Source organism: Rosa chinensis, chromosome 4 (assembly GCF_002994745.2).
Source record: "Rosa chinensis cultivar Old Blush chromosome 4, RchiOBHm-V2, whole genome shotgun sequence".
Taxonomy (NCBI): Eukaryota; Viridiplantae; Streptophyta; class Magnoliopsida; order Rosales; family Rosaceae; genus Rosa; species Rosa chinensis.
The window spans coordinates 56,449,500-56,474,879 of NC_037091.1; the positions used below are offsets into that span (position 1 = coordinate 56,449,500).

Consider the following 25,380-nt stretch of genomic DNA (forward strand, 5'->3'; position numbering starts at 1 on the left):
GTTTTGGGGTTAAGAGCTGCAGTGAAGAATTCAGATTTGTTGTTTGATGGTGGAAGCCATGGCGGAGAATCTCGAACCTAAGACGAGGCCAACAACCACAAGCACTGTCACCACGAAGATGAAGATCTTTGTTGCTTTGCCCACACAACACATTTCTGAGTTTTTTTTTTTTTCCTTTTCTGGGTTGAACAAATATATTAGAGGGAATCTGGAAGATTGGCAGAGAAGAAAGTCTGAGGTTTGGTTCATTTTCGTCTTCTTCTCATGGCGGTGAAGATGACGTGGGGGGTGGGGAATATGGAGAGAGGATTAGGGGTTAAAGCGAGAGAAAGAGAGAGGGGAGTTCGCACGTCTTCTTCATATCCATGCCAAGTTGGGTTCGGTTTCGTGTGAGAATAACAAGAGCCTGAAGATTTTCCATTTAGACCCATTTGATTACCAGAGCATAGTTGGGTTCGGTGTGAGAATAACAAGAGCCTGAAGACCAGCTAGACTATAATGTATGTTCCTTCTATTCGATCCCCATTTTCTTGGTAATATCCCATACTTGTACTTTGGGTTTCGATATTCAAAAACTCTCGGGATTCGAGCGGTTATGTACTCGCCGAGGAAGGAGAAGCAGGGAAATATTCTAGCTATGTACCCGTTGTAGATGAGAGTTTGCCACCTATGGATTGGAAATCTGAGCTTGAGGAAGAAGAAGAGATTGAGAGACACAGGGAAAGTTGGGAGGAAGAAGAAGACGAAGAAAGCAAGAGGAAGAAGAAGAGATTGAGTGAAGAGACGAGAATACCCTTCAAAGTTTGCCACTTGACTAACGCCGTAACGGCCAACAGTGTTCTAGGTACTAATGTTGGGTCGGGGTCTGAACTTCAGGTACCAAAGTAATATTTTTTTTTTGTCAGGTACTAAAGTTACTAATGGGCCAAAAGTCGGGTACTGTTTGCATTTTTTTCCCAAAAAAATATTAAAAAATCACTTTGTTATCATTGTTACTCTATACTTCTTTTCTGAGTAAGTCTATTATTACTACATATACATTATACAACATAGAGTATTCACGAATTAGCTAAGAAGTTATTTGAAAAAAAAAAATTAGTCAAACAAAAATTTAAGATTAATACAGCCAACTTTAAGATTTTGAGATTCAAAACAAACAAACTGGGGTAAACCCAAAATGCTAAAGACTCATATAATGGTAAAGAGCATACGTGGGTACGCGGCTACTAAATCGACCTATATATGTGTAGTGTGCGGACCCTGATTTCAATGATACATTGGACAGTTTGAATTCACGAATAAATTCACCTTGAAATGGACAGCTACCATAGCCTACACGTCTTTTTGGGGGCTAATTTGAGACAGATTAGCCATAAAGAATGGATTACGTACTTAATTGGAAATGTGATCTTGTTTTAGAAAGTAAATAATCACAACCTCACTTAATGGAGATCCAAATCATAGGAAAAACCATCATTTTTACCTTTTTTGGGTTTACTCTCCAACTGTTTGCATGCAGGTGAAATTGGGTTATAATCTATAATGCCTTTCTTTTGTGCCAGAAGAGTGTTGAAGAAGGTTGTGTCTTTCATAATGGAAGCCTATGTTTCTTTCCTTCCAACTTTTGACAGCTAATTGAGTTGCATGTGGTGTGTGTGTCCCCCTTTAACATGCACCTTCTTCATTCATTGACACATATCCACCCCAGTGCTTTCAGATGATGATGATCAATCGAGGTTTTGTTTTGAAAAAAGGAGAAAACTTTAACTCCCAAATCACAGCTCTGGAAATTTTCTTTCACGGAGTTTGCTTGTAACTTGAGTATTCTTCATAATAAAGAGCCCGGATATATCTTGGTGAGAATGAACATCAATTGGGTCGTTCTTCAAAGTTCATCTACCTAAGATCGACTTTTTTCCTCATTTGCAGTTGTTATTAGCAGCCCCATTATAATCAAATTTACCTGATGTAGAGTTTTATTTGTATTAATGATTTAATAAAATAATAGGTTTCAAGTTCAACAATTTGCATTTTGGATTTATATATGCAGGGTTGATACCTGCAGCTTCTAGTCCTTAATGGAAAGGATTCATGCAATTTTGATGATAAGGATATTTGATGCAACAAATTCAGGCAAATTATTGGAACCTTTCAATCTTCATTCTTTTGATATTTTTTTGACTCAATACTCAATAACTAGAGCTTTTTAGGGTGTCATTAGTTAAGGAAAGTGTGAAGTTGTTATGTCTAAAAAGGTTTAACTCAATCACCACTTGAGCTAACCCAAATATTTAAAAGTTTGTTAATATTAAGATAAGTTAGAAATTCAATCACTTCAAATACCCACTACCTAAGATCAATATCATGAATTCGAGTCACCATGGAGGTATGAGTGAAATCTTTTTATTCTCTTTTAGAAAAAAAAAAAAAATTCAATCACTTCAAATACAATTGAAATAAAAATCAACGTCTACTTAAGCCACAAATACAAAGATGTGTCAAGCAAAATTAATATGTTTGATAATCTTTTTTTTTTTTTTTTTTAAATCAATCACTTCAAATACAATTGAAATAAAAATTAATGTCTATTTAAGCCACAAATACAAAATGTGTCGAGTGTAGAAATTTTTTTTTTTGAATTGAGTGTAGAAATTTAGCTTGTTATGAAATTGATATCGCATGATACTAGCATTGGGACCATTGAGCAAACAAATCATTATGTCGACATTCCCAAATTCTAATTTTTTAAACATAATTGACTTTCTTATATAAAGTGTATAATATAACACATAACATAAGCAAATATAAAATCATCAACTCGTCTATAATGTCCAAAAGCCGATATAAGTTCCAATTTACACTTCGGTTCCAATACGTAAATGGAACGAAACACTACAGCCAGCAGGAGAAATTGGAAAACAAGACGGCAAACAAAGCTACTAAAACGTGCAAATGCGGAATACTTGAGCAGTCTAAAGTATTTAACATCATGGTGCTTTCCCCAATGTTACATATTATTTGCAATATTGATCACTACATTTAATAATATCATCTTACTTAATGTGGACTGATAGCGTATCACATACTAACACATAACTATTTGATACGTGTGTTTTGAGACAAATGACCATGTTAAGTTATATCAAAAATAAAAATAAATAAAAAACAAAACAAAAATTGAAAAGTAATCAACAAATAATAATGATGATATTAGAGACAAAAAAGAATTTGTCACTTATAGATTATCTATATATGTGAACTTCATTATAACACTGACATCCATCTATTATCATAAATTCTCTATACATGTGTGAAAAATGTCATACTATTCAGCGGTCACTCACATATGCATGAAATTTATCCTTAATCTCTTATAAATGATATTCTTGAAAAATTCTGAACTTTCAAGCTTAACAATGTATGCAGAACCTTTATAATGATGAGAGCTTTGAACAAATAAATTTCTAAAATAAATATTACTTAAGACAATTTAAAGTTTTCAGCTACTAAAGTATGATTCATATGTTGAACTCAGAAATGACTCTCACTCATTCAGCCAAGTCAAAATTCTTTAAGACACCCATATTTTTGACATATAGCTGAAAATGTGCTACTGCAATGTCGATACTAATACTACTACCAAGCAAATAATGTCATATTATTAACCACATCTCTAACAAAATTACCACTAAATTATTACTTTGGCTTTGGTGGAAACACAACACCCTACTAATTTGATTCCAAAACGTCTCAAACAAGAAGAAGAGAAAGAGCTCAAGTTGTCACCATCCACCAACGAAGCAACCAATTAGACCTTTGAAATCAATTGCACTCGAACGAATAAAATTGTTTGAAAGGAAGACTCCAAGTTTATGTAATCCTCAATCTCAATCTGTCCCATATAATTTTCACCTCAGTTTCCGTAAAACCATAGGATGTGATGAAATCGGTTATGGAGTTACCATATAGTCAAGAGGAAGCTTACGTGTAGGAATGGGCATAGTAGAAAAATATAGTAAAGTAAAAGCTTGATCACCACCCAAGCTAGAAGATACCACCTCATCTTTAGGAAATAAAACTCTCTCAATCCCCGTTAGAAAAAGAGAAAAGAAGAGAAAATAAAAAAGCTCAACTATTCATATTCATCATCCACTCTCTCTCTCAAACACAAACCAAAAATTCTCCCTACCTCTTCTTCTCTCTAAATCCTTGACAGAATCCTCATACCACTCTATACAGGATAACACAGCAGCCTTTTGATCAAAAACCCACTTGTTCTGCTCCATAATTTGATCCAAGTTTGGGTGGTTATTTTTTTGGTCTAAGAAAAACGTTGAATTCTTTGCAATTATTGACGGATGCAGATGGGTTTTGTGCAATCGTGGGTTTCTCTGATATGTAATCTTCATCTCTGAGTTGTTGGGTCTTGATCTGTTGCGATCATAATGTAGAATTGAACAAGTTTCTTAAGCATGTGATTGTGTTCTGTTCTCTGTGGATTCTCTCTTTTTTGGCTTAATTGGTTATCTGATCAAGTATTCTGTTTGGTTTTGGATTTCTCCTATGATTTTCTGATCTGGGTATTGCAAAAGTTTTGATCTTTTTGGTCAATTCCTTGCAAAACTTTGCTTTATGAGTGCAACCTCTGTTTTTGGTATTCAATCATGGAGGCTCAATTTGATTACTTGGATCGTTTTGATCGGGTTATTCCGACCCGTTTGAGTTACAATGAGTTTACATGGATCAAGTTCTCTATTTTGATGTCAAAATTCTTTCGGGTGTCTTTTGGCGTTGGGTGGGAATATCCAATTCCGGAAGACTCGTATTCTTCTCCTCAAAGTCACCGTCTTTTAGTGTACATCAAGTTACCAAACTGTTTAAAGGTTTTGGGTTTCTTTGTTTTGCCCCTATTCAATTGGAGGCTCTGAAAATTTTTCTGATTTGCTTTGGTTTGGTTGAACTATGATCGGATGATCCGTTACTGAGTTTCTTCCGGGGCAAGTTTTGTGATGTTTGGTGTTTTGATCTGAAATTCTTTGAATGCTCAAGTCCCAGTTCACGCCTTTTTGTTTCTCTGACACTATTCCCAATGACATGTTGAATGGACATAACTTGTTGCATTATTTGTTGTTGTACTTGCTGTCATATAAACAGTTCTTTTTATAGGTATGCTTTCTATTTGTAGGTTTGAGCTAGACATGAAGTTTGTTGATCAATAACATATTTTTGAAGGTAGATACTGCTGCATAGATAAAATTAGCAAGAACATTATGAATTTCTAAGACATTAGATGCTAATGCTGGATATTTTGAATTTCCAAAATATTAGAAATTCTTCTTTGCCAAGCTTGGCCACTGCGAATTTAGGCAGTGCCAATGGATGCTACAGCGAGCGGAACCCCAACTATACAATACCATAACATTCCTGACCAGCCAATTACCACCATTGTTGCCACTCCTGTACCAACATTTGAAAGGCGGCAACGCCATTGCTTTGGGACCTCCTCAACCCCTGGAGAGTTCCCTTTAGCTGCCAACCCCTCAATTGTCCTTCATGTCCTTACTGCTTGCAATTTGGACCCTCAAGACCTTGCAAAGTTAGAGGCAAGTGATCTGTTGCTCTATGTTTTGATTTCGTCGGGATGCTTTTAAGTCTTAGATTTGATGATGCTGCCGGTTTGATTTTGGATGTGTGTGTTTGCAGGGAACATGTTCCTTTTTCAGGCAGCCTGCAAACTTTGCTCCTGACTTTGACTTGTGCATATCTGAGCTTGCTGCTCTGGACATGTGCCAAAAGAGAGCTATATTTAAGCCAATGACAACCGAACAGCGTCAAGAATTGAAGCAAAGATGTGGCGGTTCATGGAAACTGGTCCTGAGGTTTCTTTTGGCTGGAGAGGCGTGTTTCAGAAGAGAGAAATCGCAGGCAATTGCTGGACCTGGTCACAGCATTGCTGTGACTTCAAAAGGAACTGTCTACTCATTTGGTTCTAACAGCTCGGGACAGCTTGGACATGGCACCACTGACGAGGAATGGCGGCCTCGGCCAATCAGGTTGCCAATTTTTGACCACTGCTTAGACACCATTGTGTAAATTGCGAGAAACAGGAAAGAGAAATTGTTGACTTAATGGACCTCCATTATGTTGCAGATCTCTGCAAGGCATTCGAATTATTCATGCAGCTGCTGGGGCGGGGAGGACAATGCTGATCAGTGATGCTGGGAAGGTTTATGCCTTTGGGAAGGACTCTTTTGGTGAAACTGAATATGGGGTCCAAGGATCAAAGCTGGTTACCACTCCACAATTGGTTGAGTCCTTGAAAGATATATTTGTGGTGCAAGCTGCAATTGGAAACTTCTTCACAGCTGTGTTGTCAAGGGAAGGCAGGGTATATACATTTTCTTGGGGAAGTGATGGCAAACTTGGTCACCAAACTGAACCGAATGATGTTGAGCCCCATCCTTTGTTGGGAGCACTTGAGAATGTACCTGTGGTGCAAATTGCAGCTGGATACTGCTACCTTCTTGCTCTGGCTTGTCAGCCTAATGGAATGTAAGCATTTTCTTCATCTCTTTGCCTCCGTGGCCTCAAAAAATAAAAAATAAAAAAAGTAATAGAAAAAGAACTTGTTTTTTGACACCAAGAAACTACTTGTTCCATAATCTTGTTCACGATTTTTGTGAATGGGTAGGATGAAAAATTGGACTGTCATGCTAGCCAAGTTATTTTTAGGCCACAGCATATATCTCCTTTTCATTGTACTTTTTTAATGCATTCCGGAGGACTTCTTGCCAACATCTTTATGTTTGTTCCTTAAACCCCAAATTTCAAGCTTTTCTTACTGTATACAAAATTATAATTACTCAGTCATATGATAACCATTTCAGGTCTGTTTACTCTGTTGGCTGTGGCTTGGGTGGCAAGCTTGGACATGGTTCAAGAACTGATGAGAAGCACCCCCGACTGATTGAACAGTTTCAGCTTTTGAACCTTCAGCCCATGGTGGTTGCGGCTGGTGCCTGGCATGCTGCTGTGGTTGGCCAGGATGGACGGGTCTGCACGTGGGGTTGGGGTCGTTACGGGTGCTTGGGTCATGGGAATGAAGAGTGTGAATCAGCTCCTAAGGTTGTGGAAGCATTGAGCAATGTGAAAGCTGTGCATGTAGCTACAGGAGATTACACAACCTTTGTGGTTTCCGAAGATGGTGATGTGTACTCATTTGGCTGTGGAGAATCAGCTAGTCTTGGACACAATTCTGCTGCCGATGGACAGGTCTTGCTTATTACTGCTTTTATTTCATTTATATACTCTAGTTCTGCCTCCTTAACTACATTGCAGAAAGTCAACATGTTCAATGAAATGTGAACATAGTTAATGATTCCAGAATCTATTTTTGAATCACTTGTTCCAAATGGTATTGAAATCCTTCACTCTCATCTTAAAACGTATACACCATGCTAGAAGAAATTTGATGCTTTCCACTTCTATCAAGAATTGTTCTGCCTATTGGCAGAGTTACTACCAATTTTTTTTTTTTTTTAACCAGATTAATAATGATCATGCACTACACAGATGGTCCAGGAATGGCATGTTAAAGTCGCTGAATCGTCTTTTATGTTGTGTATTTTACAGGGAAATAGGCATGCAAATGTATTGGCTCCAGAGCTTGTGTCATCACTCAAGCAAGTAAACGAGCGGGTTGTACAGATCAGTCTCACCAATTCAATATACTGGAACGCTCACACTTTCGCACTCACTGAATCGGGGAAACTATATGCATTTGGGGCAGGGGACAAAGGTCAACTAGGAATTGAGCTCGTTGCTAATCAGACTGAAAGGGGAAATCCAGAGCTGGTTGATATTGATCTCAGATAGTTCATCAATTTCAATACTCAAATCCATTTCCCTACCTCACCATCATGCCTTATTTATCCTCTAATTTATCTTCATCATGACTGATTGCATTTGATGTTTAGATTTCCATGTCAATTCTTGTACATAGAAGAAACAAAGGATTTGTGAAGGTTCAAGCTAGGTACATAGGGGCCTAAACAAATACATTGGTTGTTGATATTTTAAAATTTGGCTTGCCTTAGGCTTCAAGTTGTTGATAGCTAGTACATTTGTCAATGTTCACTTCATATTTATCTCAATTTGATTCATATATCTGCTAAACATGGAGATATTGAATCCTTGCATAGTTTCCCTCTCTTTGATCTCTTTGAAGATCAGTGTTCGCGTAAGTCTCTTAACGAACTGTAGGAATCAAATTGGTCGCATAATTAGTAGAGATAGAAATATATTCAACAAAAAGAACAAAAGGACTATTTCTAATTCTAACTGCTAAGTCGCTGGCAGAGGTATTCCTTTTTGGTAACCGAGTTCCATGGGTGGATCCACTCCTACCATCTCAAGTGATATTGATGCATGATTAGTGGAGATGGTAATATACCAAGTTACCAACCCCAAGTAAAGAAATGAATTGTTGGTCAACTCGTATATATAGTTTTTTGGTCCTTAACTCAAAGCACTAAAATAAGTAAAAATTATCTCACTTTCCCAGTAATAGATTTTTGTTTCCACATACATAATTTAACAGCAAATGACCATTTTACCCTCCACCCAGTTAAAAAATTACAACCTCTCTCGTCCTTGTTCACGCTGGTGTCAATGCCGCACCGGATCTCATTGGCACTAAGTCGCCGGGGCAGGGGACACTCTGTTCTGGATCCAAGCTTACAAGGTGAATGGTGTTAAGTCATGGCTATGAACTGAGTTTTAAGTGATGAAAAAAAAGATATTACTAGTAGATTTGTATTGGAAAAAATTATGTGGATACAAGAAATGGCAAGATTGGAAGTTTTGTGTAAATATTAGAAGGGGAGGTCCAAATACTAATTTAGGAGGTATGAATAGAAGTTCTCTTGTCTAATTTAGTGAGATTAGTTCCCATTTCGGCAACTGAAAGGTCTATTGGGGATTTGGGGGGCAATAAATGTTTATTGCGCATATGAGATATCCGACAACCTCTTTGGGGAATTCCTACGAGGTTTCATAAACCTCTATTGCCCCTCAATAAAGGTCTATTAGCAGGTAATAGAAGTTTATTAAGGGGCAATAAAGGTCTATTTGGGGCAATTAACCTTTCCGGTGACCTATGAGATCTCCGAAAACATCTTTGGGGACCTCCAGCGAAGTTTTCAGAGAAGTTGGTGGCTGGTGGCTGGTGGCTGATTACCGGAATCCAGCGATCGTTGGCTGGAATCCGGCTGCCTGTGACCGGACTCTGACAAAGTCTCATATGGCTTCTCTCTCTCTCTCTATGTGTGTAACAAAGGGGTAAGGGTAAAATAGTCTTTTAAAAAAAAAAAACTTAATTGGGAATTAAGGAAAACCTTATTAGAGTCTTTATAAGTAAGGGAGAATTAAAAAAATTTAATAGGATAAGTGGGATAAATAACCCTAAAATTAGGGTAAATGGACAAAACCCTTAATTTTTCATTTAAATATATATGGGCCCTCTTGGGCTCTTAATGAATAGTGGGTACCAGATTTGTTGCATAAAGTGGAGATAGTAATGCCCCAATTAAAAAAAGAGATGTTAGTAGACTCTCATGGACTCTTAAAATGTACCGTAAGTATCAAATTGATCACTTAATTACTCTACATACTCAACGAAATTGGTCAGTTCTAATTGAGATATATTTAATGAGTTATCCAGATCGCTGATCTTTTCGAAACTTCCCTCTCTCCGGCAACAAATTCCCAGATATGCCTCTTCCACAAATTATTCATCTCTAAATCCCTAGTGATTTCTTCTTGTTTCCGCCCACATGCATGGACTAACAGCTGAAACTTGAGCCCTAATTCCTCTCCCTATCTCAGGTAAAAAAAATCGATCTACATCCAAATCCATCCATCAAACTCAATCCAACTGAACACTCTTGATCAATAACCAAAACTTCGATCACGTACGTTGTTTCTATCAGTGGGAACAAACAATAATGCAACTAATTAGCTAGCACATGATCCAATCATTAAGTTATTCTAGCGGTTATTATAAAATTCTGTTTATCTGTTCCATAGGTAGGTTATGATGAACGAATGCAGATCGAATTGCAAATTCTACGTACAAATCGTATACGACTTGGTGTCCTTGACTGTACCACAAGAAACCTTTTATTTTTTTGGGAGAAGATACAACAAGAAACCTAAGCTAGCTACTAGCTATAGCAATAATCAGATATTGTTAATCAAATCAATGAAATTAATTTCAAATACTGTCGATTTTCCTTAAAATTAGGGCATAATGTGAAAGAATAAGGGTCAAACTCCACCACAAGAAACCTTTTATTTTTTTGGGAGAAGATACAACAAGAAACCTAAGCTAGCTACTAGCTATAGCAATAATCAGATATTGTTAATCAAATCAATGAAATTAATTTCAAATACTGTCGATTTTCCTTAAAATTAGGGCATAATGTGAAAGAATAAGGGCATGCATGTGATGGAGTTTGACCCTCGACTCAGACCTGGTCCTCAAAGAGCCCTGGTCTTAAGGGCGTATTAACTTGTTTTGATTCAATAATAATGAAACAATAACTAGTAATCAATTAAGGAGTACTTGCACGATTTAAACATCTATCACAGATTCCTAGCTTGCACAAAAAAAAAAAGTAAAAAACATGCATGTGAGCGATTCAACACCAAATTTTGGACCCTGCAAAGCGCAAACTGTTGGAATATATATAATCATGTGAACAAAAACGATCTACTTCACAACGAATATATTATGTGTGAAGAAGTGTACCATTACATAATTTATAATTATACCGATACAAACTGCAATAAAAAGTACACATAGTTTGAATAGACTCAAGAGATGTAGCTGGTTTGCAGTTGTGTCCCACCAATTTTGATCATTCAAACGATTGCATGCGTACCATATCATTGTGATCAATAGTCTAGCGATTAATTGGTGTATACTGTATAGTCACCAGTAATTTGCTTAATTATATGGTGTACTTGTGTGGCTGGTGTAGTTTTTCAATCTCCTGGTTTGTTTCTTATGGCTACTGCTAGCATGTGTGGGTGTTCTAATTGCAATGGACACCCATACATACATCCTACTATAGCCGTGTTTTGCTTTCTCTTTTAGTTTTTTCCTCAGCTTTCATTTCGACTCTCTGGAAGGGGTTTTGGTTGATGTCCCCTCTTTTTTGTTGTATTTTCTCTTAATCTTTTAATAAATTTAACTTAAAAAAAAAAAAAAAAAAAGTCTAGCGAACTGTATACCCTTCCCAGAAGTAGGACAAAGTTTAAAACTTTGTAAATAGAGGTGCAGTTGTGTAGACGGTGTTACCATCTTTGGATATTTATTGTATACCTCCATTATTGATCGAATTGGGAACACAATCAAATCCATCTTCGGATCCTCCTCTTGCCGACACGTACATGTTCCTTCACTGCAGTAACTCACATGCTCACATGTACGCGCGTAACTATACTACTACGTACACCCCCAACCAATTCATTGTCATAATAATAAGATCCAACTACATAGATCGACCCCGATCCATATATATACAAATATACAATAGTACTCATACTAGCTACTTTATTTGCATGCATTGATTATACGTACGTAAGTACTCATTATTTCTTTGGTGACTTGAATTAATACGTTCAATAGTAGTTCATATTCTTGTTTCACATCACCAAAATGTACGTAACCGGTCCCTTCTTCGCCTTTGCCTTATATGTAATGCCCATCAGGTCCGAGGATCGACCGACATCACCAACAACAATAAGAAGCACAAAGATGCGAAATTTCGGACTAGATAGTTGACTCAATCTCAGCAGATCTAGGCAGGTACCGAAAGAATGATAACAAAACTTTGATGATCACTAATCTGTGTGAAAATGCTTCATGCACAGTTGTATACCCACCAGATCAAAAATAAATAAATAAATAAATAGTTAAATTCCCTCATGCTATGAAGTTAATTTTCACTGTTTCTCCAGTAATTATCCGCTTGAATTATTAGACCTAGCTAGCTAGAATGAGACAAATGGATTAAGCTTTGCTATTAATTTGTTTAGAAGCTAGCAATTGAAGATCACGAGCCCCATATAGATGGCCGCAAATTAAGCTTGTTTTCTGGGTCCTAATTTTGTGATCGATGAGCAAGGTTCAAAATACTCATTATGAATTTATCATCATCATCATCATCATCTGCCAAATGACACTGTGCTTTAGCTGAAGGACACTACGTACTTATCACATCACAGCTCACTCATCACTGATCATGGTGAGAGCAATTTTACTCATGACTAACTCTACTAATTTTTTTTTTTTAATCTCCATCATGTGTTATGTAATCATAGTTGATCATTTGAAATTGATTAGGAGCATTATTGAAGATATTCTTATTAACTTCACCGTATAGAGTAACACCAACACCACCTTCGATAGATTCAACGAAAGTAAATTTCAAACATTCAAGATTTTAGAAGCGGATTTCACATAGCGGTAAAAAGTAAAAAATAGAGACGCAAAATGGTTACAGACAAGTCCCTATGATATGATCCTTCTTGTCTCTAATACCAAGCAACCAAACAAACAAAACAATCATCTGACTTCAACCTCTTTGTCTCATACGAAGTGATGTGATCCATACAAGTCCCCATGATATGATCCTGTTGTCTCTAATTAGTTTATAGGGAAGATCAGCAGATGAGAGGTTCTAGTTCTACTATTCTAACTCTCATGAAGGAGGTGAAAAGAAAGTTATCGACCCCGAGAACTTTTACCATGCAAACGAACACAACCAAAATTTTGGGTGCAGTTGAGTTAGGAGGTGAACAACTACCAGCAAAAAGGGCCTGAGAAGGGTTTCATATGTGTACGTGTTAGCCACACACTAAGCCACGTGGCAGTTTTTTTTATATGTTCTCTCCCTATGCGCATTGTTTCTCTCCCTATTTTACCCTCTGCGTCCTCTCCGTCAGGCTGACCCGAGCCCAATATGCCAAATCGTTCGTCGATCACCAAGCCTTCTTTCCTATAACCAAAACCTACCGGATCTAACCACGCACTTCAAGTTTAGGATGCGATTCCAAATTGAGTTCATAAAACTCCTTCTGCAATTGCGTTGGATCTGCTATGCTTTTTAGTGGGAATTCTCGGAGGTAGAAATTGAATTGGATTGCCCGGAGTATTTAATTATTTTGGTATTTTCTCCCTGAATTTTGAAGTGCAATAAGAACTAAATAAGCTGGGTTCTTCAGGAAGAACGACGGAGAGATGAGATGGTCAACATATGAGAGAGAGAGAACCAAAAGACCTGATTTAAGAAACAGAGGGTAAAATGGGCAGAGAAAATAGGCACATGAGGAGAGAGCTGCTTTAGAATTTTATCAAATGAAAAACTGCCACGTGGCTGAGTGTGGCTAACACACACACACACTGACACACATATGAATGGACTGTGTACGTAGCACTTCACTCCCCTAATAAGTCCCCTTCGTAGTTGTAGAATTAAATAACAGAGGGTTCAGATTTGACCCTAATGTTCGATGGGACCCACAGAAGGCAGAATGTAAAGGGAGCAAAGCTCACATGGGCGAACGTGACTTTCAACGTAAAAGTCGCCACGTCATCATATTGGACGGATAGTACGGACCCTCCATGTGAACCCAACGCCCTCACTTAATCCCCCCACGAACCAAAGATTAATTTTCTTTTCTGGTCATTTAATTCTTTATTTATGTTGCCAAAAAAAAAAAAAAAAAGAAAGAAGAGGATTTAGGGTTTACCTTTCCTCTTGATCATAGACTACGTAATTTCGGGTGAAAGGTTGCGTGAGAAAATTTTAGTATAGATATGTAGCAATTCTATTAGTGCTCACCCAATACGTATTGTATTAAACCTCACACTTTCAAACAACTTCACTAAAACAATTAATGCTATGCTGAATATATCTTATTGAGATTTATAAAACAATCAAAATTGTCTCTTTCTTACAAAATAGTGGACTGGACCTTACTAAGGATGTGATGGGTACGGAGGTTGTTGGTATCTAGGAAAGTGAGTTAGTACCAATGGAAGTGATAATGAACTTGGTTTTCCTTATCACAACAATAGTGCAGGTGAATGTAATGTGGGCAATGAGGAAGTGAGCTGGGGATAGAAGAGAAAAAGGAAGAATACATGATAGTCCCAAGTTGAAGAATGGCCATATTAGGTTATGAAAAAGCAAATGTTAGGAAACAATCCGTAAATTCTATACCATATCCCTAGTTGGAGTGATAATGAACTTGGTTCTCAATTACATTTCTTGTACTAATTTAGTGGGGTGTGAAAAGGTTATGAAAAGGTTCATATTAGGAAACAATCTATAAATTCTATACCATATAATTAGGATTGAGAAAATGTAGCAAAAAATGAGTGAATGAATAAAGGGTAGGGTGAGGTATGCCACATGCAACAAAGGCACACAAAAGTCTATAAGTCTTTATGATTGTTTATCTAAGACCTTCCACACTGGGTAAACCATTTACACACCATGCTCCATGTCATTGATCTCACACATGTGCTTCTTTCTGTGCAATTTTGTTCTATGTTCTAAGAAAAGGGTATTTTTTGTTGGTTCTTTCTTTCTTTTTCCTTTGTTCAGAGGACATCAAATTCATAAGGAAGGATCGGAATAGTTTCAAGTAGAATAGCTATTCAATCCGAAGCCACAAAGGGTTAAAAACCGGAGAATTAACTAACACAATGAGGTAAATAAATCATGTCATCGAATAGGTTAAAACTTAGGAGGTTGCAACTCAGAAGAAACCAAGCAAGAAACTTCAGAGTGATTGAGGTGTTTTTAGCTACAAACTACAAAGGGCACAAACACATCTATTTTAGGTGTACGATAATAGACCCTCCATAAGAAGATGCAAAAGGAGACCTCCCTGACCCTGTGTGTGAATGTGACTGATAGAGAAGGAAATGTTCTGCCCTGTGCATTAAGCTAAACTCACCGACAGAATTTTTTCATTGAGAAAGTGTCGGTGTACATTAGTGATTTTCATAATGCATTTTGTTAGTTTCGTTTCCTTGGCAATTTGCAACATAAATATATCATATAGTGATGTTGCAACAGTGTTAAGACGTTGAGGGTTCAATGTTTTCTAACGATTAACGACTGAGGCGATAAGCATTTAGTGACGGAGTGATAAATTTTGTGTGCGCCGAATGAGATTTTGAATCTCATACACTACTTTACTCTTAATTTGTGTGATGTTTGTTGACAATTTTTCGAACATTTTATCTTCATATCTTATATATGATGCTGAATGATATAATCATCGAACAACTAAATCTCCTCGTACTCATGTTCGAAGTCCTGAGTTTGAATCCTTCTCTTTTAACGTCGATTGATAAGGGAAAAAATAATAATAATAACATTCGGATGAGTTTAAAGCCGATCAACAGATTGGCTTGCAAAATCTCCTCCGGGAAGAGAGAGATTACTTAACGGCCAAACTACTGTCTTGGGACCCCTCAACTCAGAAATCATGAACCCCCATTTTCTTTTGTATCAGAGAAATCATAGTCCTGTTGGACCATCACCATTAATATTGTTTATTATTGAAGCACTTAAACCCCCATTGTTCCCCTATATATACAACTTCACCTCCCCTCAACTTCCTCACAAACCCACACTCCTCTGTTCCCTCTCTGCCTTTTCCAACCAGCAGAGACAAGAACCATGGCAATGCCACTCTCTCTTCTCTCACTCCTCTCTCTCCTCCTTATCCCATCTCTCATTTCCTCCTCCCCGGTCCCAAACCCCGATTCCGTAATCCAAGAAGTACACAGGTATCGCACCATTATTAGCCTCACTACGATTCACTACTCGAAACTCTGTAATATATATTCTCAAGTTTCTAATAACAATCATGTATAATTCTTTGTTATTTGCAGGAGCATTAATGCGTCTCGAAGGAGTTTGGGTTTTCTTTCATGCGGAAGCGGAAACCCCATCGACGATTGCTGGAGGTGTGACCCCAAATGGGAGCAGAACCGGCAGAGACTCGCCGACTGCGCAATTGGGTTCGGAAAGCACGCCATTGGAGGCAGAGACGGCAAAATCTACGTCGTCACCGACGCCGGTGACCACCCTGTCAACCCAAAACCCGGGACTCTCCGCTACGCCGTCATCCAAGACGAGCCGTTATGGATCATCTTCAAAGGTGACATGACCATCACGCTGAAAGAGGAGCTGATGATGAACTCGTTCAAGACCATCGACGGCCGAGGAGCCAATGTACACATCGCCGGCGGGCCTTGCATTACTATTCAATACGTCACCAATATCATAATCCACGGCTTGAACATCCACGACTGCAAGCAAGGCGGGAATGCTTATGTTAGAGACTCTCCTAGCCATTATGGGTGGAGGACTTTGTCTGACGGAGACGGGGTTTCGATTTTCGGGGGAAGCCATGTTTGGGTGGATCATTGCTCTCTCTCGAACTGCCGTGATGGTCTCATTGATGCGATTCATGGCTCTACGGCTATTACGATTTCCAACAATTACATGACGCACCATAACAAGGTCATGTTGTTGGGTCACAGTGACACCTACACGCAGGACAAGAACATGCAGGTCACTATTGCGTTCAATCACTTTGGAGAAGGCCTTGTTCAAAGGATGCCAAGGTAGTCAAAATCAGTCAAAATTGGGGTTTTACTGAGGTGAATTTTCGACCGGTTAGAGTACTAATTCAGTGGTAAATTGCAGGTGCAGGCATGGAAATTTTCATGTGGTGAACAATGACTATACGCATTGGGAAATGTATGCAATTGGGGGTAGTGCTTCTCCAACTATCAACAGCCAAGGGAATAGGTTTCTTGCACCTAATGATAGATTTAACAAAGAGGTGAGAATTCGAAACTCAACAGCGGTAAATTTGATTTCTTGTTTACTTGTTCTGATGTAGTATGTTACTTTCTTTGTTACAGGTGACTAAACATGAGGAAGCACCACAGAATGAGTGGAGCAAATGGAACTGGAGGTCTTCAGGGGATTTACTGCTGAATGGTGCATTTTTCACAGCGTCTGGTGCCGGAGCTTCTTCGAGTTACGCCAAGGCTTCGAGTTTGGGTGCAAGGCCATCTTCCCTAGTGAGCTCAATCACAGCTGGTGCTGGTTCACTCAAATGTAAGAAGGGCTCGCGTTGCTGATTACAAAAATGGGCTGTATTTACAACTAGTAGCTAATAGGATTTTCCATTGCGTTGTTGTATATCAGTTTTTTCACTTTTTAAATTTGGTGTTCTCAACCTTGGCTTGTTTCACCATTGAACCAAGTATGTAATTTTTGTGAAGCAAGACCAAAGTGTTGATGATTAAACATGAAGTGAAAGTACAAGTTATATAACTATGACTATCTCTGTCTGAATTGTCCGTCTCAGTTTTCCCAGCACATGGGGTGGTGCACTGGTTAGGGGACTTGGGGATTTGAATGAATGAATGAAGTTGGGCGCAAATAAATGCTTGCTGGCTCTAATTTATGGAGGTCCATCTTTTGCAGACCTAAATAAGAACATTTTTCAACAGGAAATGTAGACTTGACAAACTTGTAAGGACATCAAAGCATATCTCCTTGTCTCCATTTAATTCGAACGAAAAATTATTTAATGTACCCGATATATTGTTAAGATAATGTATTATTGTGATCACATATGGAACCGTGGTTACTATGACTTGAAAAATATACCTTATAGCTTTGCGTAGGTTTTCATATATCTGATAAACCATTGAGATGCCCAGATGTCTAATATCAAAGAAAAATAGGCCTAACATTGAATTGAAATCGTAAATTTTGAGTTCTCTTCACTTGTTTAATTTTTAAAATTATATGACATTTAATAAAGTGATACATAATTGGCATGGATCATCCGATTGACCGGATAATTTTAACGATTCAACCGTCACAAACAACCCAAGTGCATGCAATTAATTTTCTGATTTAGACAACGCCAGATTGCCATAAATGTTATCACCAACACTCATGAGGACTAAAGCTAGCACCATGCCATCCACAAAGTAGCAACAGTAGATTACTTGAAAAAAGGAATGGCACTTCGTCATTCTAATTCCAACAACCCGTAACACAATTTAATTCTGAAGGTGATACTGGTAGCTGAAATAAATATTAGCAACCAAACAAAGGGAAGATTGGATCTCTGGTTTAGCAGAGGCTTCATCGAGTTCCTATGAAGATAACATATCACGTTTCAAGTTTTCACATATGCCCAATTTGATCAGATATTCGGAGCACCATGCAATTTGAAGAACTGACATTAATTATTAGCAGGATGGGTTCATCTCTGACGACCAACATTTGCAGTAGATCTACAAATCAATGAAAATAGTGATTGTTTTTAGCTTTTTACGGTCTCATGAATCTCAGGATCGAGGTTCTTGAATTACCCTACATAACAATGCAAACATGAATATTAGATGACATGAAAATGATTGAGAGCCTGCCAAAGGACCTACACCATCGGAACTCACAAGCACTGGAAACTTATCTAGTCTCTATTCCATGAAGAGCTGAAGACAAAGAGGCAATAGATAATTTGCGTGTTGAGGGGATGTGGCATCTTATATCTCAAAACAGGAAGATTTAGGATACTTATTCCAAGACCTATGACACCAGAAGCAATTCAGCCAAGACCTACGAAACCAAAAGCAAATACCAGAAGTAAATCCACCCACACTTTTGTGTCAGTGCAGGGCAAAAGAGCTTAAAGCAGACTTTCACATTTTCTCCGATTACATTATCATGAGATGCAACACATTGTCTACTACTAGCATAGAAAATAGGAAACGGAGCATGTAGTGATAGACACCAGTCAGCGATAAACTCTCAAGAGGTACAACAAAAAGCAATCCATTAAGATAGGGGAGTGACGATGCTACAATATCAGTGAACGCCACTCCAAATCTACAGGCAACCAGTTTTCCTCAAGTGAAGCAATATGGTTCAAGTCACTCAATTAATTCTGAACCAAAAAGCAAGAAACATTACAGAAATTCCTTCGTCAGATGAAGCAAGCATCAATGTATCAAGCCAAACTATCAGTACTCGGAGGGGGAGATAACATCATCTATTTTAAGTATCATCTTGACAACTTGTGTGGCGAGTAAGATTTGCTGCTGCTTTCCAATTAAAGTCTCGAAGACATTCTGCTCACACATATCATTAGTGCCAACATCATTGCAGTCTATTCCACAGTGGGGATTTTTCTCCTGCATACCAAAAATATAAAAAATGATAAAAATTGAATGCTACAATGAATGGCTGAAGTTAAAAGTTTACCAGAGAGAGAGAGAGACTGCAAAATTCAGAATAAATTCGAATCACAAGCTCTATTTACCTTGATCTGCTGAGATTTCACTGCATTTAGTGTTTCAATAGGTTGAAGGCCACTATTCTCTGCAAGTGCCATAGGAACAGCATCCAAAGCATCTGCAAATGCTCTGATAGCATACTGTGGACACAAGGAAGATTCATTGTCACGACAGTAAACTAATAATACAGAGAAAATGCAAGGGAAAGAGTGACGAATTATCTTCATACTTGCTCAACTCCTGGGTGTTTATCTGCAGCTGCCTCTACAGCAACTGAGCAAGATATCTCTGCCGAGCCACCACCGTAGACAATAGAATTGTTCCGAATAAGATTCCTAGCAACACACAGAGCATCGTGGATACTGCGCTTGGTCTCCTCTATCATCATTTTGTTACCTAATGAATCAAAACACCAAAATCTCTCATAAGAACTTTATAAGCCTTAAAGATGATCCCTTGTCAGGCAAAAAGTACATTAAAAAATCTGGTTGATATGAAATCTGCCAACCCTCCACAAATTCATACATTGAATGCTACCAAAAAGGGTTTATCTTATTCACACCATTCCACTCAATTGACATGCTGATTCAAGTTGGAGGTAAAAGGAACACAAAAAGTAAAATAGAACCATACCTCCGCGGATAAATATGGTTACAGCCCTTGAATTTGCACAGTGTTCAATGTACAGCATTCGATCTTTTGTAGTACCAAATGATTTTTCACGAACCAAGCCAGCCTTTTGAGAAGCAAAAAACTTCTTTATTAGGTTTGAATATACCAAAAAAGAATATAAAACATACGCAAGAAACAATGAATACTTAATATGTGAGATTGCTTCAAGAACAAAACATGGACAATATTCCTGAAGAGTTATACCTTCCCCAACTTATCTGGTGTCAACTCTTGGAACCTAGGCACAATTCTTCCCCCTAAAAATACATACATGTCAGCAATTTGTTGGTAAGAAGGATGACAACATTATAAGACAGAAAATGCTCATATTGTCTATCGAAACAACAAAGGAAAAGTATCCAAGTGCTGAAAAGTGCTAAAAATCCAAATACCTGTAGCTATTGCAATTAGTTCCAACTCAACACCACCAACCCATCTGACAGCAGGCAAGTTCCTGTGCATCAATAGGTGATTGGCTTCATCATCAAACCCCCATTGGCAGATGACCAAGGTAGCACCGGCATCCTGCAATTCAATGTATCCATAAGTAAATCCAAATGGAATGATAAAAACAGTGAACAAGGAGTTAAACCCCCTTCCCCAAGAGAGTCCACCACAGAAAACAGAGAAGATTCTTAATAGTCAAAAAAGTGGCAGTCATGAAAATCAGAAATTGGTTTGTGGTAGATATAAACTAGGATAGGAGGCAATCTTACCTTGCATTTTTGAACCATCTGATCGAAGTATTCCTGTTCTTGCACACGCAGAGTCTGAAACTTTTCCACTGTATCAATATCGACCTTATGCTTTGTCTTTGGCTTCGGGGGCTCAAAGGGACAAGTCAAGATAGCAATTTTTGCATCTTCAATTCGCTTGGGCATTTGTGGATGGCTCATATCCTTGTCAATAAGAATACCATAAACCAGCTCAGTATCCTCTAATTTGCCCCCTACTTTTCCCTCTACTTTAATCAAATCTAGGTTCACATCCTTCCTCTCTAAATCAGCAACAGCAAGAACTGCTCTGACAGCAATCTCAGCAAGGGGACGCTTGCACCGATTGACACTACATAATTAAGAGGAAAATATTACATTCAACTCAATTATACCAATGATATATAGTAAGACAACAAGCCACTAATAATCGGCAATAGAAGGGAAAAAAAATAAAGCAGAGCACCACATCTAAATAAGCCAAATTTTCAACAGGAAAGCATGGTTTATTACTCGAGATAACATTGTCCGTGCTATTATCATGACAGAAAGCATCATACAGGACGGTGGTTAAGCACAGATCATAACTATGGCTAAATCACAAAATGGCATACAAGTAGAAAGAAATTTCCAAAAAAGTCTACTTACATCTTTGATGACAAAGTAGTCATGCAAGTCTGAACCAAAGGCTCAATATTTTCCAGTCCAAATTCAAATTTCTTTGATATATGCTGCAAATGATCAACAGCGATCCTGGATGCCATCTCATATCCCTCTGCAACCCTAATGGGATGAATACCGCGCTCCAAGAGCCGCTCAGCCTGCTCTAGAAGTGAACCAGCCAACACAACAACTCCAGTTGTCCCATCACCAATTTCATAGTCCTGACTCTGCGACAGTTCAACCATCAGCTTTGCAATTTGATTGTCAACATCCATCTGCTCCAAGATCGTGGCGCCATCATTTGCTGAAAAGAGAATACCAAAGGTAAGAACATCTCAAACCCTATAACTCTATAACATAACCAAAACCAATCGAAACTGAATAGCAGAAATTGACAAAAAAAATCTTCCAAATCAAATCAAGCAATCAGGTTCATAATAGTTCAGAAAAGCATATAGAATTTCAAAACAAACAATCACACAGTGAAATAACCACAAACGAACCTCTACAATTTATTCTTGCTTACGTAGTTTTAATCTGAAAATGAAGAGCTAAACTCACAGATCCCAATACCCTAAACCCTAAATCTCAAAACAACCACGAGAAATGACGAAGCAAAAGCTTGAGAAACTTACTGACGGTGACCTCGCCGTCGGGGCTCTGGAGCATCTTGTCCATGCCTTTGGGTCCGAGCGAGGTGCGGAGGATTTTGGCGACGGCCTTGCCGGCGGCAATGTTGGCCTTCTGAGCATCGAGGCCTCTCAATCGGGACTTCTGCTCCTGCTCCCTCAGGATTATGAATGGCCGGCCGAACTCATCGAAAGCCAGCGCCATTGATGCGCTGCTCTGCTCTGCTCGTCTCACTCTTCACTGAAACTGCTTCTTGCTTTAGGTCTAGGATCTTCTTCTCTCTCAGTTTAAACTAGGGTTTGGGTTCTAGAGTCTCTGACTATTCTATATGAGGTGTTTGTTAATGGGCTTCTTTGTTTCGGTTGGGGCTTTGTACATCATTTCAGCCTGTTGAGCCCAATTTCAAAGTCGGTTACGACGTACAGTATTGGTTATGTAATACAATTTTTTTTTTTTTTTCCTCATATTATAATGGAAAAGTTCTGTTGAAATCAAGGTTTCAAATTTCGGTTTCGGTTTCGATTTCGGTACTTTAAATTTAAGGAAATTTAGGAGAAAGTTTCGATTTCGGTGGAAATTTAGGTTAAAAATAAAGAAATCAAATTAATTGCATTTATAAAATGATATTTTTGAATGAAACTTTTACATAGACTAAACTAACCTATAATAAACATATTTACAATGTAACATCTCTAAAATTATATATTTATAATAGAATTATGATATTTTATATGGACGAGTAATTAACTAGTACTGTAGTAGGTTGCTAAACTAGTGTTTTTATCCATGTGTATTGATAATGTAAATATGATTTACTTTTTTTAATAATTAGAAAATTACAATGGGGTGGGGCGGGACATGTAAAACCAAAATCCCGTGAATGAAAATGAACAAGTACAACAAAAGGAATATAAAAGCTACTATGATGTGGTTCGATCTAGCTGGTTGAACTGCTTTCATTTAGTATCATACAATACTGCTCCCAAGTACATGAATTTTGGAAATGATTTTCGCACTTCATCACATGGTTATTGTATGTGTACGTGTTGTTCCCTTTCCACATGCAATCCATATATCGGATATTGTGGAATTACCTAATATGATGTTACAGTGTATGAAGCATACAATATTTGAGATGAAGCAAAAATGAAATCATGTTATGGTTGGAGCATTCAACTTTGTAGCAGATAAAAACAAAAAGGTTTTTGGGTTATTATCACAAATGGTACCTGAACTATACCTCAATCTTATCGATGGTACCTGAACTTCAATTTTGATCATAACCAGTACTCGAATTTTTCGATTTCATTTTAAATAGTATCTAGAGCCACCTCCGGTCACTATTCTGACTAAAAACGGCATGTGAGGCAGTCATAGTGATGATTTTTGATGATTTCAATGGTTGCGATCATATATAGTAATGATTTATTGGTAATACACTTGCTTTGAACTTTTTTTTTTCTTTTAGATTTAGCTTTTTTGGTCGGAATAGTGACCGAAGGTGGCCTTAGGTACCATTTAAAATGAAATCGAAAAGTTCGGGTACTGGTTGTGATCAAAATTGAAGTTCAGGTACCATCGATAAAATAGAGGATAAGTTTAGGTACCATTTGTGATAATAACCCAAGGTTTTTTGTTGTATTCAATTTGATTGCAAAAAAAAAAAAATCAAAACTTCATATTTTCTCTATAAAAATATGAAGTAAAAATTCATTGTAGGTGACATAAAAATTTAACAGAAATTTTAGAGAAATTTCGGACAAAATTTCAATGTGAATTTTTAAATATATATTGTGTGTGATATTTCGGAAATTAAGAATTTCGTGGAAAAGTACGGAAAATTTCGGGAAACTTCTGACGGAAATGATATAGCATATGAATTTCGTTTCGGAACTTCAAAATTACGGAAATTTCTGCAGTTTCGGAGAAATTTAAAACCTTGGTTGAAATCTCAAAATGTTATAAAACAACAACAAAATAAGGCTGTGTTTGTTTCACAGATTTTGGGCATTGGGAAAGGAATGTCATTCCTTTTCTGTGTTTGGGAGTGCCAATGGAAGGGAAAATGCTTCCCAGTGGAAAGGAAAAAGAGGTGGAAAATGATTCCCCCCAACCGACCCAGGATCCATTTTCCCAATGGAAAGGAAAATGATTCCTTTCCTTTCCACAAACCAAACAGAGCCTAAAAGCAAGGTATAAGAAATGATTGTACGATCATTTTGGAAGTTTAGAGTATCATATTTGATTTTTTTATTAGAGCGATACTTCTAGTAGTGTATTATAGGGAGCCAAGGCTCTTTCCATTTAAAACGGGTGTTTCTAAATGTACCCAGCAAATATCTAAGTACACCCAGCAAACTTTTTACATCCGAGTAATTTATAAAATCTCTAACTACACCCAACATGTTTTTCTATAATACCATTTTCTTTAATTATACCCAGCAAAGCACATATACCCAGCAAAAAACTCATACACCCAGCAAAATTCATTCACATTGAAGAAGAATACCAAACACCCAAAGACTTCTTAGTTCTGAGATGAAGAACACCAAACTTTGTAAATTTCTTAGATGATCAGACAACGAGGTCCTGCAATGCATAATGGTCTTCTCAAATTATTGCTCATCATGTTCATATAGAAGAGGAAGCCCACACTTGAGCACCCTTAAGCCTGGGCGGTAACTTCCAATCGAAGCTTGTAGGTCGATGCACTCATTCGATGATCCAAAATCAACGACCTTCGTGGTATGTAGGAAACATGTAGCCATTTGAATTCTTCGTCGGTGGTCATTAATTTATAGGCTTGGAAAGAAAATATATCTGGTTACTTTTGGTACCTATATGAATTATGAATGCAAATTATCATAGATAGGACTAAAAGAGTCTAAATCATTCATACATTCACCAACAAATAATTAAATAGTTTATAATTAGTTGGAAATCATGGGTGTAGGAATGGAAAAGGCCCAGATTGCCTTTATTAGTTTCCAAATAACATGTAAGGTGCAGAGGAATGTCAGGATTGAAATTATCAAGGTTGGTAGTTGAATGGTGGAGCACGGAAAAGAATGCACATTTAGCCAATCCTATCCAATTAGTACTCTTCCTGTATAGATGTGGTGGTAACGGGAGTTTTACCAAGGGACCATTGCTGTGATGCCCGAACCACTCTACAATATCATCTGCAAGCGAAGCGGGAATTACATGTTGAGGGACAACTTTGTCAATATCATGTATATTAAATCTAAGATGAAGCAACTATAATGAAAAGTGATATTTGGGTTC

The 25,380-nt window shown here is 37.7% G+C and overlaps 3 protein-coding genes across 6 annotated transcripts; 2 read left to right on the plus strand and 1 right to left on the minus strand.

Annotated features, from left to right (window-relative positions):
• The first annotated feature begins 4,079 nt into the window (after positions 1 to 4,079).
• LOC112196582 (ultraviolet-B receptor UVR8) lies at positions 4,080 to 8,175 on the plus strand. Of its 4 annotated transcripts, none has more exons than XM_024336953.2 (7): positions 4,080 to 4,398; positions 5,186 to 5,232; positions 5,329 to 5,603; positions 5,704 to 6,053; positions 6,151 to 6,552; positions 6,888 to 7,272; positions 7,633 to 8,175. In XM_024336953.2, exons 3-7 carry the CDS (start codon positions 5,376 to 5,378, stop codon positions 7,873 to 7,875), a joined length of 1,608 nt encoding a protein of 535 aa, XP_024192721.1. In that variant the 5' UTR covers positions 4,080 to 4,398; positions 5,186 to 5,232; positions 5,329 to 5,375; the 3' UTR covers positions 7,876 to 8,175. The 4 variants fall into 4 exon arrangements, with proteins under 4 accessions (XP_024192721.1, XP_040373906.1, XP_040373905.1 ...); XM_040517972.1 differs by having other exon boundaries at positions 4,080 to 4,381; XM_040517971.1 differs by having other exon boundaries at positions 4,080 to 5,232.
• Positions 8,176 to 15,691: 7,516 nt separating this feature from the next.
• Positions 15,692 to 17,459, plus strand: LOC112201058 (probable pectate lyase 5). Its single transcript, XM_024342061.2, has 4 exons — positions 15,692 to 15,874; positions 15,980 to 16,717; positions 16,800 to 16,938; positions 17,021 to 17,459. Exons 1-4 carry the CDS (start codon positions 15,765 to 15,767, stop codon positions 17,240 to 17,242), a joined length of 1,209 nt encoding a protein of 402 aa, XP_024197829.1. The 5' UTR covers positions 15,692 to 15,764; the 3' UTR covers positions 17,243 to 17,459.
• Positions 17,460 to 18,886: 1,427 nt separating this feature from the next.
• On the minus strand, positions 18,887 to 22,403 carry LOC112198079 (T-complex protein 1 subunit epsilon). Its single transcript, XM_024339096.2, has 9 exons — positions 22,101 to 22,403; positions 21,451 to 21,769; positions 20,806 to 21,154; positions 20,482 to 20,614; positions 20,294 to 20,346; positions 20,051 to 20,153; positions 19,647 to 19,813; positions 19,444 to 19,557; positions 18,887 to 19,315 (listed from the first exon to the last, which is right to left on the minus strand). Exons 1-9 carry the CDS (start codon positions 22,297 to 22,299, stop codon positions 19,145 to 19,147), a joined length of 1,608 nt encoding a protein of 535 aa, XP_024194864.1. The 5' UTR covers positions 22,300 to 22,403; the 3' UTR covers positions 18,887 to 19,144.
• Positions 22,404 to 25,380: the final 2,977 nt, after the last annotated feature.

Excerpts from the sequence above, each read along its gene's own strand:
- LOC112196582 (XM_040517971.1), top strand. The coding sequence starts at position 5,376 with ATGGATGCTACAGCGAGCGGAACCCCAACTATACAATACCATAACATT. Across the intron at positions 5,604-5,703 it reads AAGACCTTGCAAAGTTAGAG|GGAACATGTTCCTTTTTCAG; the intron begins GCAAGTGATCTG and ends GTGTGTTTGCAG. Across the intron at positions 6,054-6,150 it reads TGGCGGCCTCGGCCAATCAG|ATCTCTGCAAGGCATTCGAA; the intron begins GTTGCCAATTTT and ends ATTATGTTGCAG.
- LOC112201058 (XM_024342061.2), top strand. The coding sequence starts at position 15,765 with ATGGCAATGCCACTCTCTCTTCTCTCACTCCTCTCTCTCCTCCTTATC. Across the intron at positions 15,875-15,979 it reads GTAATCCAAGAAGTACACAG|GAGCATTAATGCGTCTCGAA; the intron begins GTATCGCACCAT and ends TGTTATTTGCAG. Across the intron at positions 16,939-17,020 it reads ATGATAGATTTAACAAAGAG|GTGACTAAACATGAGGAAGC; the intron begins GTGAGAATTCGA and ends TCTTTGTTACAG.
- LOC112198079 (XM_024339096.2), bottom strand. The coding sequence starts at position 22,299 with ATGGCGCTGGCTTTCGATGAGTTCGGCCGGCCATTCATAATCCTGAGG. Across the intron at positions 20,154-20,293 it reads CACCAGATAAGTTGGGGAAG|GCTGGCTTGGTTCGTGAAAA; the intron begins GTATAACTCTTC and ends GCTTCTCAAAAG. Across the intron at positions 19,814-20,050 it reads AACCATATTTATCCGCGGAG|GTAACAAAATGATGATAGAG; the intron begins GTATGGTTCTAT and ends TTGATTCATTAG.